General features: G+C 34.6%; 1 protein-coding gene across 1 annotated transcript; it reads left to right on the forward strand.

Moving 5' to 3' along the window:
• Nucleotides 1–2,897: 2,897 nt before the first annotated feature.
• Nucleotides 2,898–15,351, forward strand: LOC123535750 (FMRFamide-activated amiloride-sensitive sodium channel-like). The gene is made up of 6 exons (XM_053527818.1): nt 2,898–3,006; nt 6,251–6,414; nt 9,720–9,837; nt 10,206–10,281; nt 11,226–11,283; nt 15,130–15,351. Exons 1-6 carry the CDS (start codon nt 2,898–2,900, stop codon nt 15,349–15,351), a joined length of 747 nt encoding a protein of 248 aa, XP_053383793.1.
• The last annotated feature ends 1,281 nt before the right edge of the window (nt 15,352–16,632 follow it).

Below are 16,632 nucleotides of genomic sequence, written 5' to 3' on the forward strand. Positions count from 1 at the left end.
CTTCGCTGTTGCAGTTGTTAATTTGCAGTGTGATATCGAAATACATCTTCACCGATAAGGGAGACAATTGAATATTTTCACGAAGGCGAAGATATATTTCGATATCACACTGCAAACAAACACATTTTCTTTTTATTTTATGCTAATTGGTGAAGATCAACGAATTTTCTGTTTATTACATGCTAACATTTCATATAAAACCAATACTTCATGATGATATTGGGATTTATTTAGGATACTGTGTTACATATGATGCATCCGCTAAATTACCATGGACACTCAGGCACATTGATATCGAATATTGGTGATTAGGTCCGTGAAATCAACACGACGCCATTTTGTTTTTGAAAACAAAAACTACATTTAAAATATTTTGTTAGTAAATGCACAATCCGCGGCCAACAGACAGTAGATAAGTAAGCATATTTAAAATTTTACAGTCAATGCCGTCAGTTCGTTAAATAACCGGAAGCTTGCTTTGTTTACAAACGCTGAAGGTCAATATATTCCCCAGTCCCGAAAAACGTAAACAACTGGGGAAATCTGAACGTCCTTGGAAAATCAAGCTGCAGAATTAAATATCATCATGGATTTAATGGAAATTTTGGTCTAGGAGCTGTATAACATAACAAATAGGGATGGAATTTGGAACACAACTGGCTGGGTGTGGAAGAATTTCGACGAAAATCATGAAATGCTGGCATATTACGTAAGGTTAAGTTGATGTCTTATGATAATAAACTAAGACAACAACCAACTAAATGTGCTGTCGCCAGTAAAATCTACCATACGATAGTGAGGGACCGATGAAAAGTGGAGAAAAGACGTAGCTATAGCTACATTAAGCCAAGCAACCACTTTTGAAGGTAACATTTCTAGAGCATTAGATCTATCTGTCTATAAATAGTATCTTCTGCAAATTTTATTATAGCTAGCTTGTCCTATATAGGATTGTCTAGCTGTACATGTCTCCTGTATGGCTTGAATGTTAGGATAATAATAGGACACCAGCAATTATAAAGGCAAAAAAGGGAGTTAATTAATATAATATAAGATAATTTTATCTGAAAAAAAACAGAAGTTCGGCACTGTGAGTGATATAGAGAAATATCTCACTGATATTTTTCAGTGTTTCACCAGTTAGCATAAAATAAGATAGTTTATTGAAAAAAAAAAAATTTAAACAATTCGATAATAAAATGAAATATCACTCAATATGTTTATGAGAAGATTCTGAATATTTGTTTACAAGTAACAAAATGTCACATTAATGAACATGTGTTGTGATACATGACTGGGAGCATTTATAATAAGATACTGCACTATGATACATAAACTCATTTGGCATGATGTTTGCATACTCGGGACATCAGGTCAAACCTCATAAGGCACCCCTGTAACATTAATTCTAATTAGAGGGTGTAAGAGAAATCAAGACATAATTTCCTACCTTGTTTATAAGTACAGGAAAAAGACATGTCCACATGCGATGTTTCAACTCTTAAACTACATGTAACAATTTGTGTAGAATAAATCAGAGCAGAAGCCAAGTTCAGTAAATAAAAACAGTTTTATTATTGCAGAAACAGAAGTATAAATTAGCTCCGACGGAAGCTCCTGCAAAAGCAGACGAGACTAAAAGCGCGCAAAAAGAGACAACTCGATATACCAGACGCTTCAGCTTCAGCAGTGTCAGCAGTGAAAATGTTTCCTACTCCGGCGATTACGAGATGATAGATGAAGAATCTGATATTCATAATGCAAACAGAACTGTCAAAGACGTTACAAGCACAACTGTACCCGATTTGTTAAAAGAAACCGTCAGTGGTGCTGCAAATGAAACTTCTATTGATGAAGCTGGTGAAACCGTCACAGTTGCTTTAGATGAAACTTTTACAGATGAAACTGGTAAACCGTGACAATTGCTTCGAATGAAACTTCTACCGAATCGTCATATGAAAGCTCGAGTTATTCTTCGTTTTATTATAACTATGACGAACAGTATACATGGGACCTCTTCGACTACCACGGAAATGAAGAAGACAGTTTTAATCTTACAGCTTCGAATATAACTTATGAATATGTAGACATAATACTTTCTGAACATTATCAGGACCCTAAGGACAAGTGGGAGTTGGTGATAACAAAGTTCAAGACCGCGTACAGGAATGTTTCAGTGTAAGTTTAGCTCAATTTGATTATAAAGTTGGCGATAACAAAGATGTACATATAAGATTTACGCTTTCATAGCCGCATAAAAATTTCTTTTCTCTGATTTAATAATACTTAAGCGTTTAAGTAACAACTTCGGAATTTGTAAGAACTCTTAGCGACAGGAATGAGATTTAGCCGGAGTTTCCATGTCTTTCAGATATACAGAATAATTAACATACCGAATATTGTATTACTTTTATGTATAGGATGTTTTTCTTTTAAGAGCGAAAAGGAAGCGTATGGGACACCAAAGAGAAGATTTCATACAATACGCATCATTTGCTAGACGGGAACAGAATGTGTCGTAAGTAAATATTGAAAACTTTGTCCTGTCTAATCATCGAAACTTATTTCTTCTACTTTCATAGTGTTTGACATACACATGGAGAATTCTATGATATATTGATTAAAATTTTGTACAGCAGAAAGTGAGTTATCCACAAAATGTTTCGGAAGATTTTTTAAAAAGATGCAACTTTCTATCACTGTAAGAATGTAGAAACACTGAAAACTTTGACCCAACATGTGAAAAGAATATCATTAAGGTCTAAATTTCATAGAACTAAGAACATTATCAAACGTATAATATCAACATTTTTGTTCCATATCAGTAAATATTTCGATGCCTTCACTACATCTGACTACGGTAACTGCTACACGATGGATCACAAAAAATATAAAGCATGGGGCAGTGGGACCGACTCTGGTATGTAGAAAATAACAATCCTAGGACAATGGGACCGATAGTGGTATGTAGAAAACATTTAGCCTGGGACGGTGGGACTGACAGTGGTATGTAGAAAATATCAAGACTAGAGCAGTGGGACCGACAGTGGCAGGTAGTAAATATCAAACCTGACAGTGGGACCGACAGTGGCATGTAGTAAATATCAAACCTGACAGTGGGACCGACAGTGGCAGGTAGTAAATATCAAACCTGACACTGGGACCGACAGTGGCAGGTAGTAAATATCAAACCTGACAGTGGGACCGACAGTGGCAGGTAGTAAATATCAAGCCTGACAGTGGGACCGACAATGGGATGTAGAAAATATCAAACCTTGGGCAATAGGCCCGACAGTGGTATGTATAAAATATCAAGCCTGGAGCAGTGGACCGACAGTGCTATATAGAAAATATCAAGCATGGTGCAGCGGCACGGGCAGTAGTATGTAGAAACTATCTAGCCTGGGGCAGTTGGGCCGTAGTGGTATGTAGAAAATATCAAGCCTGGTGCAGTAGGATCAACAATGGTATGTAGAAAATATCAGTACTCGGGCAGTGGGACGGCAGTGTTACGTAGAATATATCAATCCTTGAGCAGTGAAACCGACAGTGGTATACAGAAAATATAAAGCCTTGGGCAGCGGGACCGACAGTGGTATGTAGAATATATCTAGCCTGGGGCAGCGACACCAACAGTGGTATGTAGAATATATCTAGCCTGGGGCAGTGGGACCGTAGTGGTATGTAGAAAATATCAAGCCTGGTGCAGTAGGATCAACAGTGGTATGTAGAAAATATCAATACTGGGACAGTGGGGCGGCAGTGTTACGTAGAATATATCAATCCTTGGGCAGTGGGACCGACCGTGGTATGTAGAATATATCTAGCCTGGGGCAGTGGGACCGTAGTGGTATGTAGAAAATATCAAGCCTGGTGCAGTAGGGTCAACAGTGGTATGTAGAAAATATATATACTGGGACAGTGGGTCGGCAATGTTACGTAGAATATATCAATCCTTGGGCAGTGGGACCGACAGTGGTATGTTGAATATATCTAGCCTGGGGCAGCAGGACCGACAGTTGTATGTATAAATTATCAAGCCTGGGACAGTGGGACCGACAGTGGTATATAGAAAATATCTAGCCTGGGGCAGTGGGACCGTAGTGATATATAGAAAATATCAAGCCTGGTGCAGTAGGATCAACAGTGGTATGTAGAAAATATCAATACTGGGACAGTGGGTCGGCAGTGTTACGTAGAATATATCAATCCTTGGGCAGTGGGACCGACAGTGGTATGTAGAATATATCTAGCCTGGGGCAGCGGGACCGACAGTGGTATGTTTAAATTATCAAGCCTGTGGCAGTGGGACCGACAATGGTATGTAGAAAATATCAAGCCTGGCGCAGTGGGACCGACAGTGGTATGTAGCAAATATCAAGTCTGACAGTGGGACCGACAGCGGCATGTAGAAAATATCAAACCTTGGGCAATAAGCTCGACAGTGGTATGTAGAAAATATCAAGTCTGTGAAAGTTGGGTTTACAGAGGTATGCAGAATGTATCAGTCAATGAGCAGTGAGACTGACAGTTGTATGTAGAATATATATGTCTGTGGGACCGACAGTGTGGGTAGAAAATATCAAGTCTGGGGCAACGGGACCGACAATGTATGTAGAAAATATTAAGCCTATGGCAACATGATCAACAATGCTATGTAAAAAATATCACACACGGGCAGTGGTACCGACAGTGCTCTGTAGAAAATATAAACCTGAGACAGTGGGACCTACAGTGGTATGTAGAAAATATAAAGCCTATGGCAGTGGAACCGGAAGTGGGGCTAGCAGTTGTATGTAGAACATGCCAAACCTGGGAGAGTGGGGCACACGGGGAAATATAGAAAATATCAAGCATGGCTAATTGGGACTGACAGTGATATGTATGGGGAAGTGTGACTGGCATTAATATGTTAAAAATATCAAGCCTTGGGCAGTTTGCTGGCCGTGGTTTGTAGAAAATATCAAGCCTTGGACAATAGGACTAACAAAGTTATGTATAAAATATCAAATATGAGGCTGTGGAACTGGCAGCGGTATTTAGAAAATATCAGGCCTGTGACAATGGGACTGACTGGCACGTTGAAATTATCAAGCCTATGACAATGGGGCTGGCAACGTCATGTTGAAAATTTCAAGCCTGGGACAGTGTGACTGGCAATGTAATGTTGAAAATATTAGCCCTAGAGCATTAGGATTAAAATCACAACTTTTATTTTATCTCTGTCAAATTTTGAATGAAAGTTAGACACACAATGTTCAAAAATTATTTTATAATGATAATACATAACAATGATAACCATTAGACGTAAATTCATTCAGTCGTAACGGTTACAGCAAGGTCGCATTTGTTGGGATTTAGGGAGACTTTTTCGCGAATTAATATTACGCCGCTTATAACGCGCGAAATCTCCACTGCAGAACTCGATACAAATCTCATAATTAACTAGATCTAATGCACACTTGTAAAATAGCAGAGCATTATCTATCTTATCTATCCCTGGAAGAGTATAAGGTTAGCGGTAAAATTATTTATCCCCGGGATGGCAGTGCTTGCGGCGTAGCGGCAAGTTGCACTTGTGACGTTTTATTTTTGACGCTACCTTTTTACAACTGGCTCATTGAATTTACGCACAGTTAGATAATCATTATTTAAGAATTTGGTAAAGATGAATAAAAGCAAACAAGGTAGGAGTTAGAAAAGTTGTTGAATATATGTCAAATAATGTCTTCCATTTTATCGTTTAAATCAAATAGTAAGGACCGTTTGAATTTTTAAATAATTGAATGTGTTCAGAGGACCATATTTTAGGATTTTTTTATATTCAAATATTATGTTATCCTGGTTTAATAAAGTCATTATTATTATCATTATATCATTTTCAAAGTATACTTTTGTTTTATTGAAAATGTGCTGCACATATGAGGTTTGACAGTTCAGTGTATCACTTTCTTTGAACATTTCATATGCAGTAACAATTAAAGTTTGTTGTTTGGAAGTGTAACATTTAAAATTCTCTGACTAGATGATATCTATTTCTCTGGTATAAAAAGTTGTAAGCACTGTGCAAATATTGATATATTAATTATGTTTTATCCTATAAAATGTAATGATTAACAGAATTACCTCCCGCAAGATATGACGTTAACATCTATGCAATCAGTAAAATGCCAAATGCATTTATCAACAGTGCTAGTTGGTACTCGTTTTAATTGCAATGAAAAATGAAAAAAACTTTTTCCCTTTGCAGGAATAAAACTGACTTTATACCTAGAAGTGGATGAATACATTGAGAATTTCTCCTCGGGGTATGGTGTTCGTATTGTATTCCATGAACCAGGAACATTTCCTATGCCGGCCGATGAAGGTTTGACTCTAAGTCCGGGATATGAGACAAACATAGGATTGAGAGCGGTATATGTAAAAAAAATTTTTTTGTATGAGTTCAGGTGCGTATCATTTAATGTGTACATCTGCATTTATTGCAAATGTTCTTGCCATCGTCCTCATGATAAGAATATCTATTAAGTGGTTACTTCGACATTAGAGGAAGTGCTTTAAAACTCTGTCTGAAACTATTTACAATGAATTATTTATGTAGCATTGCACAGAAATAGATCATAATGTAAAATCTTATAGGTGTTCATCAGGAGTATTTCAACACAACTCCTACAAAAACGATTTTTTTTCTTCGCAAAGCTTGCATTTGATATCACATAATTATATTCTTACATATTTCATAGAAGATAAACTTGCTTTTTCGGCTAATTTGTTTTGATTAATTCTATATGACAGTATTAAATAGTCAGTGAAATAGGTCGTTATAAGATTATATTTACACGGGTATCATAAATACATCTATTTGTTTAAGGTTTAGGAGTATATCATCAAAACACAGAAATGTTTGATAAACGAACAACATCTTTACCAATATTTTTCCTGACCTTTACATGTTCTGCCGTACTGTCCCGTACGACGGATACTTAAAATATTCTGAAAAAGTTGTCCCCCTTTGAAAATGAATGTCATTTGTAAAGAAATAAAAATAAAAGAACTGTTGAAAACTGTGTTCCGCCTAGTTATGTGAAATTTCAACACTCGTACGCTATTGCAAATGCATCAAAACGAATTTTAAAGGCGTTTGACTGTCCGGAAGTGAGGCCCCTTTAGGCAGTCCTTTTCCGGAATTGAATGTTTATATCAGTATATTGACATTTGTTTCGTAGAGTAATATACATGTTATACATTTCATGTGAAACAACTCTTTCTTGCTATGATTTGGTGTTGTTTGATTTTTTTTCTCAAAACGTAAGGCTAAGCGTTAAACTGATACTAAAACAGGAAGCAAACTGTGTGTTTTAGATGTGCTGCACAATTCATAACTTCACAAAAACAGACCAATCAAATTAAGTCTGCTCTGTTATATTTCTAGGTTCCGTTCTATTCTTCAGTGCCGTATTGCGGTCGTAAAAATATCCCCCCCCCCCCCACACACACCCCATCCCCGTTTACCTGGACTCGATGTTGTTGTTAAATTTTCTGGTCCTTTGCGATCTGGTCCATTCATTTGATAATGCATATCGAAATAGAATTCGACATAAGCTGGAGCTACAGTGAAGTGCGTGAGGGTTGCTACATATTTCATTACTTTCATATTCCTTTTGATGGACAAAATTAGTCGAACCTTGTCTTCTATTATTTATGTTGGTTGCGTTCTGTGCTACCAAAGGATCTTTACTATCAAGGGTAAAAATGGTACAATTTAAGAAAGTTTCTTTTTTATGAAATATGCTTCAATGTTTAATTTAAAGTCATTATTGAAATTATCATAGGAGGCCAAAAAGAGCATATTGTAAGAACATTGTTGTTCGATAGCAGAGATGAAATTTATGTCTTTCTTTTTTCTTCTTTTCTTGGTTTTCTTGTCTTGGTGCTTAAACATTGTGATCTTCAGCAGTGAATACTAATTTCAGGATTCTTGTAGAAAAAATTGCGTTTTTGTAGAATTATATTTAAAAAATCCTCTAAAGTGTGGCAAAATGCTTTTGCAATAAATACAGATATGCACAACTGTATATCAAAATCATCTTCCAAATCTCAAACAATTTATTTAGGAAAGTGATGTGAATTATCATCACGAAAACAGACAATTAGCTCTGACTGGCGTCACACTCGCGGAAAAAATTGTGTGATGTTTTTTTTTTCTCTTTACGTCTTCGTGAAGAATTCGGAGCCATGCAAGGGTGGGAAGAAGAAAGACCTCGAAGGTATCAGTTATTGAGGAGAAGACAAAAACGTACATGCAATGAGTTCTTTCTAAGACTTCACAGTTGAGATCAGAAGTATTATTGATTACTTATACCACATTTATATAACCCTCTTTGCTCAAAAGTGCTTAAATTTGGAATAAATAAACTAACATAATATTATGCTCACAATTAAGAAATTAGACCATAAATAGCAAGAGACTATAAAAAAAACTCCTAGAATTCCTGCAGAAGAACCACTAGCAGTGACTCATTTCTTAGGGCCCAATCCCCATTACCATTACTAGGATGGAACTCTGTTACATCCGAGTGTTTAAAAAAGATTTTCATCAAATTTTTCTTTGACCATTGAGGCTGTCAAAAATATTCAAATAAATATAAATATTTTATTTCGTCCCAGAAGTGCTTCAAACTGTGGAAAGCAGATTGTTCTTTCATACACAAATGTCTCAAATCACATATATCAAAAAGCTATGAAGCGATCGTGTAACTAATTTCAAAGTTATTCAGACTTTTTATGCATATAGAACTGTAAATGACACACTTTTCGTGTATATTTCCAGGTAAATTTTACAAGACTAAATGAGCCCTACGGAAACTGTACGTTTGATGTGGACAAGTTCTGGAATAAATATAACTTTACATAGTAAACCGGTATAATTTTCTACATGCAGTAAAACGGAATATTTTTCTATCAATAATAAATATCACAGGTAGTAATATGGTATACCCTTCGTCTTTATGAATATCTCCTTTAAAATATATTTCGAAATGTATGCTTTTATTATGTGTATATATCATTTTATATTAACTTTAATAAGAAATATGCTCTCTTTTTATATTTTAAAGTCTATATGCTTACATGAACAGAACAATAAATTCTCAATATGGACCTCCTTAGTCGATTGGGTCAGGTCGCTGACTTACCCGTATCGTTTCTCTTCTGTTGGTTAGAGCTTTGATCGATACTCGTGTACGGATGCTATCCAGTTGCCTTGCGGAATGTAGGTGGTTCTACCCAGGAACTTGTCTGTGACTAGAGGGACAATGGGATTCTACTTGTTTAAGAAAGAATGTAAAGCCAGTTGTGCAGATGTGACTAAAACTCACCAGTTACAAACAAAATACCCAGTGAAATAATTTTTGATTTATGAAATCATGCCATTTTGACAGCAAAGAACCGCATTTCCTGTGGCAATCAAAATACGAAGAATTCATCCTGCAAACTAATTATATTATAAAACTAAATAGTAATAATAATAAAAAAAAATAAGTTTGATTGTGTGTGGTGTGCACGTCTGCGTGCTGTGGGTTTCGTTTTGTGGAGGCTGAGTTTTTGGTACGTGGCATTCCCTGTTTGATATTTGTCTTTGTTTCTTAATAAATACTCGACAGACAAAACAAAAGTGCATTTTGTAGGAAAATATTTTATCTATTATTTTCGAAAAACAGGCTTGCTTAGCGTTTTGCCGTGTAGAAAATGTGATTAAGGAGTGTTCTTGTGTACCATATGATGCACCGGATATAGATTTCGGGAAGAAACGTTGCATTTGTGGCAGTAATCCCTGGGGTAAGTGTATAAAGAAAGCTACGCCCCTGGGTATACAGGAGCCCAGAAAGAACTTTAAGTTTGTGGCAAAAAGGTAGCTGTTTTAGAGAAACTTCCTGCATGCGGTAGAAATATGCGTGGTAAATAAGCATTAAGCCAATGATTATGTGGCATAAATCCATAATATAAGAGATAACAGTTGTAGCCAAAACTCAAGTTAAGTTGTTCTCAAAGGAAACTTGACTGAACCAAGAATATATTTATCTGCGAATAGCACTGAAGAAGCTACGCAATACACTTGTTATTTTGTGTAGTTTTACAAAAAAAAATAAAAATTATGTGAAGTAACAAAAGTATGGATACATAAAGTGAATCCAATTTTGTTTCAGACGAGTTTTGCGTCGATTATGTAGACACCATGTTTGAAAAGGGAGCGCTTGGTTGTGATTGTATCAGCCCCTGTTCGTAAGTTATGCAATGGTTTCTTCGGATTTTTTTAGATTTCCTTTTGCTACTTTTAGAGCACATACACACGTTTTTTCTTTCAAAAATATCTGTTGTAAATACTAGAGTATGGTGAAGGTTGTTTATATTAACTGAACAACCTAAGACCAAGTTTTTGTACAATACTCTCTAAAAAGATACAGTGTATTATTCGCTCAGTACTCGCTGAGTTTTACCTCTTGTGGATTTAGAGTTAGCGCGAAAACATTGAAAAGTTCACGTCAGAGTTTTCATGATACATATATAATGCATTTCCAGTTTCTCTTCCACAACATCGCGAAAATAAATAAGAAAGGACAGATCACAGGAAGCTTGCGAAATAAATTTTGCGCTTTAGTCTTATTCAGTATTACTTGATAATAAAGTATTATGTTTGATAAATAAGGTATAAGTGCGTGTATCCAAGTTTTAATTGATACAACAACATTACCTTTATTAAGCTCAAATGACAAAAGAGTATACAATGAGACATTTCAATTAACATTACTCGTACATATTTGACATATGTGACATGGGGTATGAAAAGAAATTTAAGTAGAATTGAAATATAACATTGAAAAAGAGACTAAAAATAGACCGAAGAACGGTTGCATGTTTAATATGTCCTATTTACTGGCCTATTCACATACGATATATGTATTAATCATATTTAAGCATGGGCATTTTTTAAACACCTAAAGTAAACATGGATCTCAAATTTCAATACAAGGGTAACACGCGATAATCATAATTATTTTTACATGTATGTACGCGATTCTAAAAGACTATTGTACTGAGCAAGCAAAAAATAACTCGCTTTGCAATAAATGATGCTCAGAGAAAATATCGCAGTCCATTGGGATGCGTTTTTAATTTTGGTGGGTGTATATTCCATGTATTTCATAAATGTATGTCTTGATTTACAGAGAATTCGTTTACAGCAAAACAATGTCCGGGCGTGTTTGGCAGCATAAGGACTATTTGGTAAGCTTGAAATAATCGTACATTTTATGATACTTCTTTTTAAAGAAGTTTACAGTATAAAAATACTGCCATAGCAGTGTTGTCATAGAAAGATTGGAAATGATCTTTAAATCAAATGCTAAATATGTTTTGCATATTTTTCGCCATATCATGAAATAAAATCGTTTTCTTTTTCCTCTCTTTGTATTTTTAGTAGATGTGTCAATTCAACATTTTAGCATTAACGCTAGTAAGACGGTGTGAATTTGATCTGATTTCCCGTTTTGCACTTATATATTTATTGTCTCATTATTCTAACATATAGGCTCATTTCAATGATTTTGTACATACTCAAAGCTTGCAGAAGGCCTGTATTCTTTGAACATTGCTGGTCATACTGGCTCTTATATCCTGGTTTTTATAATACAGTCATTACGATGATGAATTACTTTTTTCTACAAGAACAGCATGAAAGTCGTATACAAAATTCAAAGAAGAACAGCACAACATTTTCATCCACTGTAATCTTTAACATTCCTTTCTTGAATACATACTTTGTTTGATAATCAGTTGTGAGAGATACCGAAATCTGTAATACACTTTGTCTATGATATTAATTTCATATAGGCCTAATAACATTTATAATAGGTTATTTCACTATAGGGCAATTAGCAAAATGTCATAAAATGTTATGATACTAAAGGTCCCAATTTCTCTCGGTATTAAATGAAATAAGCATGAATGCATTTTATTCTGCTATGAAATTTATTTGAGTTTAGGCATACGTCTTTGCAAAAAGACTTTTGTCGAAATTTACGTTAAAAGATATTATTGTACTATTGTAATGTGATATCCAGATAAAAGGCTATTTCTAAATTGTATACCGATCTAAACTTTTTTTCAATCATTTTCTTTTATTTAAGAGCTAACTATTTTATCAAAACATGTGTTGTGTCTAAATTCATAAGTGGAGTGGCATTTGCAATATTTTGCGTATGCACAAATTCAGCGCTGTACATATGTATATATTTTCCTTTCAGGAAAAGTGTTAATGAAAGACATCTGTGCTAAGAATCTTTCATCATTAAAAAACGCATGTGCACAAATTAAGAATGAGACCACAGACTTCAATTATGAAAGGTTTGATATTACAAAAATGTTATCTTTCCTCTTAATGACTAATAATGTTTTTCTTAACTCTGACTGAAACGTTAAGCCATTTACCTAACAATCTCTCTTGAGATCAGCTGCACCAAATTACAACAAAAAAAAAAAAGAAAAAAGAAAAAACGTATTACGTACTTTAATTTATAGCTACAAGCTTTACCTGAAATAAAGTTACAACGTTTGAGATCTACTGAAGTATCGGTTTCAATTAATGATATATATTTGCTACAACATAGCTCTGTATTATTTAGTGATTTTTAATTTTGCAAATGGTGTATGCCGTTACAACATTGATAAAGCTCCTTTACTTTGCAAATAAAATAAAATTAAACAAACTTATTCGATAAGTTTTGGGATGTTATTAAAAACGTTCGTACAATGAGCGCTCTGTTGTGTAGAAAACACCTTTCAGTAAACATAGATGTAAACAAGCAAATTTAGTGAATTTATATCCCACGACGAATACGAGGAGACTGTTTTCGAAAAATATAACAAGTAATAACTCAGATATCCTGAAATAATTTGCGCATGCATCACCGCCCTATATTATTTGTATTACGTTTCATAAAGGTCCATCAAAAGGTTACTTTGTTAAATGGAAATTTATGAATTTCAAAACAACTAAATGGCAATAACTCTGGTCACTGAAGTGATGCTGACGAAAATGCACCTGCCTTATTGTGATCTACATTGGGTAATGTTTCATGAAAATCCATAAATAGGTTACTTAAATAAATACGGGTAAAAATCCTATTTTTACTAAACTTGGGGAAAAACTCTCGTTGTACTGGGTCAAAAGGGGTAATACTAAATGAAAGCAAAGGCCGTTAAAAATAATTATGTGAGGTTTAGTGATTCTAGTTAAAAATTACTTTTTCAATTATAACTTTTTTTCTAACAAATCCAAGGGGGAAAACTCTGCGTTTACTGGATCAAGGGAGGATAATACTATACAAGAGCAAAACTTATTTGCTAATTCATAATTATGCGAGGTTTGGTGATTCAAGCTAAAATTCTTTTTGAATAATTATAAGCATTTTCTTTTTTTTTCTACCAAATCAAGGAGAAAAACTTTGTTTTACTCAGTCAAGCGGGATAATACTATATGCGAGGCCATGCGGTAATTGATAATTATGTGAGGTGTGGCGATTCTGGCTAACATGCTTTTAGAATTATAAGCATTTTTAATTTCGGACGGACGAACAACGCCAAAACATTACCCCTCCGCCTTCGGTGGGGAATAAAATGTAGAAAAGGGCTTATTCCAAAAACATGTAGTACTGTTTTATAAATTTTATCATTTTATACTTGTTGCCACCTGATTGCAATACTTCTTAGGACATTTCCGACAACTCGTCCCCTTAACAGTTCTGGAACTTGGTTAATATCAAAATTTACTCCAGGAAAGAAAAGAACTTTAATTGTGCGGCTCTTAGTATAGTCCATTTTCATGTACAAGAACAACTTTGTCAGGATGTTGATTTACTTTGAGGACCTCAACTATGAGAAGATAACTGAGGAACCATTTTACATAGTAAGATGCTCTTATTCTTACTTGTAGGAATATGGGGTTTTACTTCTGTTTGTCAGAAGTGTTTCAAGTAAAGTGTGCATAAGAATTAAACCTAAAACCATGTATATGATTTCGAGTATTTTTTTTTATTTTCACCAGTCAGTGACACTTGTAAAGAACATTTTAGTAGCTGTCATTAACAAACATTTAACACATCCTAGTTTTAGATGTTATAATAGTGTACAAGGAAAAAAAGTTTCAAAATAGTAAAAACAAATGGACTAGGCCCGAAGTTCTTTAGACATTAGCAGACGGCTCTCCAAAGAAAAAAAAAAGAAGTTGAATGAATTTTAATTATTTTGATATCAATGGCATCGTTATATATAAGTTGTATCTATCATGCATACATAATGAAAACAATAACTTGTATTTAAAGCTATAAAGTAGATGGTTACTTTAGCAGAAAACAATGACATTTCATATTCAGACAAAATGACCGTTTTCTCACTTTTTCAAATCTTCGGTCAAGTTAATAATCATAATGACAGTGAACAATAGTGACATATTTTCATGTACTATGTAATTTGTGTAGAGAGAATAAATGTTTATTTTCGTAAAAGAAAAGACTTGTGCAAAGATATTAAAGACAACCTCTTCCGCGATATTGCACGCGACATTCACTAAGAACTAAATTTTAAATGGTGTCGTTCTACCAAAAATTATCAAAATCTTCAAGCGACACAAAGTCGAAAGAGAACATTCACTATATAGCTAAAACAATTTCTGGCGGTAAATGCCCAAACTGAACCGTTCGACGATGTATTTTTTTAGGTGTCAAGGGTGTTTTTCTATCGGACGTCGAGTAGGCGGGAATAAGTTTGGCTGTTATATTTAGAGGCCGTAGACTACTTAACATTTTTAAAGATTTTATGATTCTCGTAGAGGAAATTTGCCTCTTTTTGTTGTTAGCAGAAAAGAAGGTAATTTAATGTTCAAATAAGAATGGCATTTTTTCGGAGTTTATGCGAAATGAACAGCATAATATGACCGGCAAATTAACACACGAATGACAGAATGAGCAATTCATGCATTCGTTTGTCATATTCTGTCGTTAATTTCGCATGAACTCTGGAAAAAATCACTTTTTAAATAAATTTGTACTATACTTGTATATTTTTCATTCCCAGCCTGTGCAGTTCGTGTCGGATATAGGAGGAGCGGCTGGACTGTTTATGGGAATTTCATTGCTTAGTTTCTTTGAAGTTCTGCAACTTATCCTAGAAATAGTGCTGCATCTGTTTGACCGAAAGCCGGCTGGTCCAAATAACGACGAGCTTCTCGAGAAAAGACGAAAGACGGCTGGTCCAAATAACGATGAGGTTCTCGAGAAAAAAGGTGCGCCTACATAGGAAAAAGTGATGTCATCAGATCTTTTTTATGCTTTTTGTTGAAATATCATGTTTAGGCCGAAAAGTATCCCAGTTTAAAGAATAGAGGAGTCAATAATATGAAAATAAAAGCAAATCTGGATTGCAGAATCGATTTCAGGAGGTACTTTCGGTAGAGTCAGTGGATATACTGTATAAATGTGATTATTATTTTACTCCATTAGGTAACAATATAATGTGTTGTAATATAGCTGTTTGATGTTGTCAAGTGCATAAATGTGTGACTTAAATATAACGCTTACTCTTCGTGTCACACATGAGCAGTATAACAATACTTTCGATAAACTACGTTATTCAAATAAAAATGTGGAAACTTCACAGGTCGCTCAACACGACAAAAACGAAAATGTTGCAGGCTCGGTTTGATTGAGCCTGTTCATGGACGGAAGTGGAAATGCATGCTACCGTCCACGCCCTCTAGCCCCGGGTTGAGCAGAACTCAACATTTACACATGCTAAAAGTACAAAAAGCAATTTAGAGACATCCGCAGATGTATTCAAACGGCGGTGAACATGCAACCTTCAATACTTGTATACTTGTATCGTTTTTATCATGTTTAAATCATATGAAAACCTGTACATTTTTGGAGTGGTCTTTTCAGTCTTATAATAAATAAGGCAAATTTGTCACATTGGATATGACTACAAAAGTGTATAATTCCTTATATCTGATAAGAAATCTTACCCATCATCGGGTAAGGCTTATTGCCAGGGTTAACCCCGCTGTACCCAAAAGTTTTATTCTATTTTATACACTATTTCCTGCTTTAGGAATTGTTGTCACTTTTTAAAAACTGTAGTTGTTAGAAATTTTAGTCATTTTCTAAGATTAAAGGGATATAACTCACTGCACAAGCTTAAAATTAATTTGAAGACACATGAACATTCTATGACACGCTTCCTCTCACGCAAGATAATAGCGTATAAAACAGATGAAACTTCTGAGATTATTCCGAAATATTAGCTTATTTTTGAAAAATATGCTAGGAAAGATGTGTTATTATTATTAGCGACATATATCTTTTTGTAGTTAAGAAAATCAAAAGACTTTTCAAAAAAAATTTGTTTTGTTTTTTTATTACTTAAGCATTTGTACACTTTAACGGCAACAAAATTATAACAGATCTATGGCTATTAGCTGTGTATTTCTTCTTGTTTGTAATATTGTAAATGTTGATCAAGAAATGAATTTATATAATCTTTCTCTATGTAATGCAATTTCATGAAATAAATACTGTCTTA

Source organism: Mercenaria mercenaria, chromosome 17, assembly GCF_021730395.1.
Source record: "Mercenaria mercenaria strain notata chromosome 17, MADL_Memer_1, whole genome shotgun sequence".
Taxonomy (NCBI): Eukaryota; Metazoa; Mollusca; class Bivalvia; order Venerida; family Veneridae; genus Mercenaria; species Mercenaria mercenaria.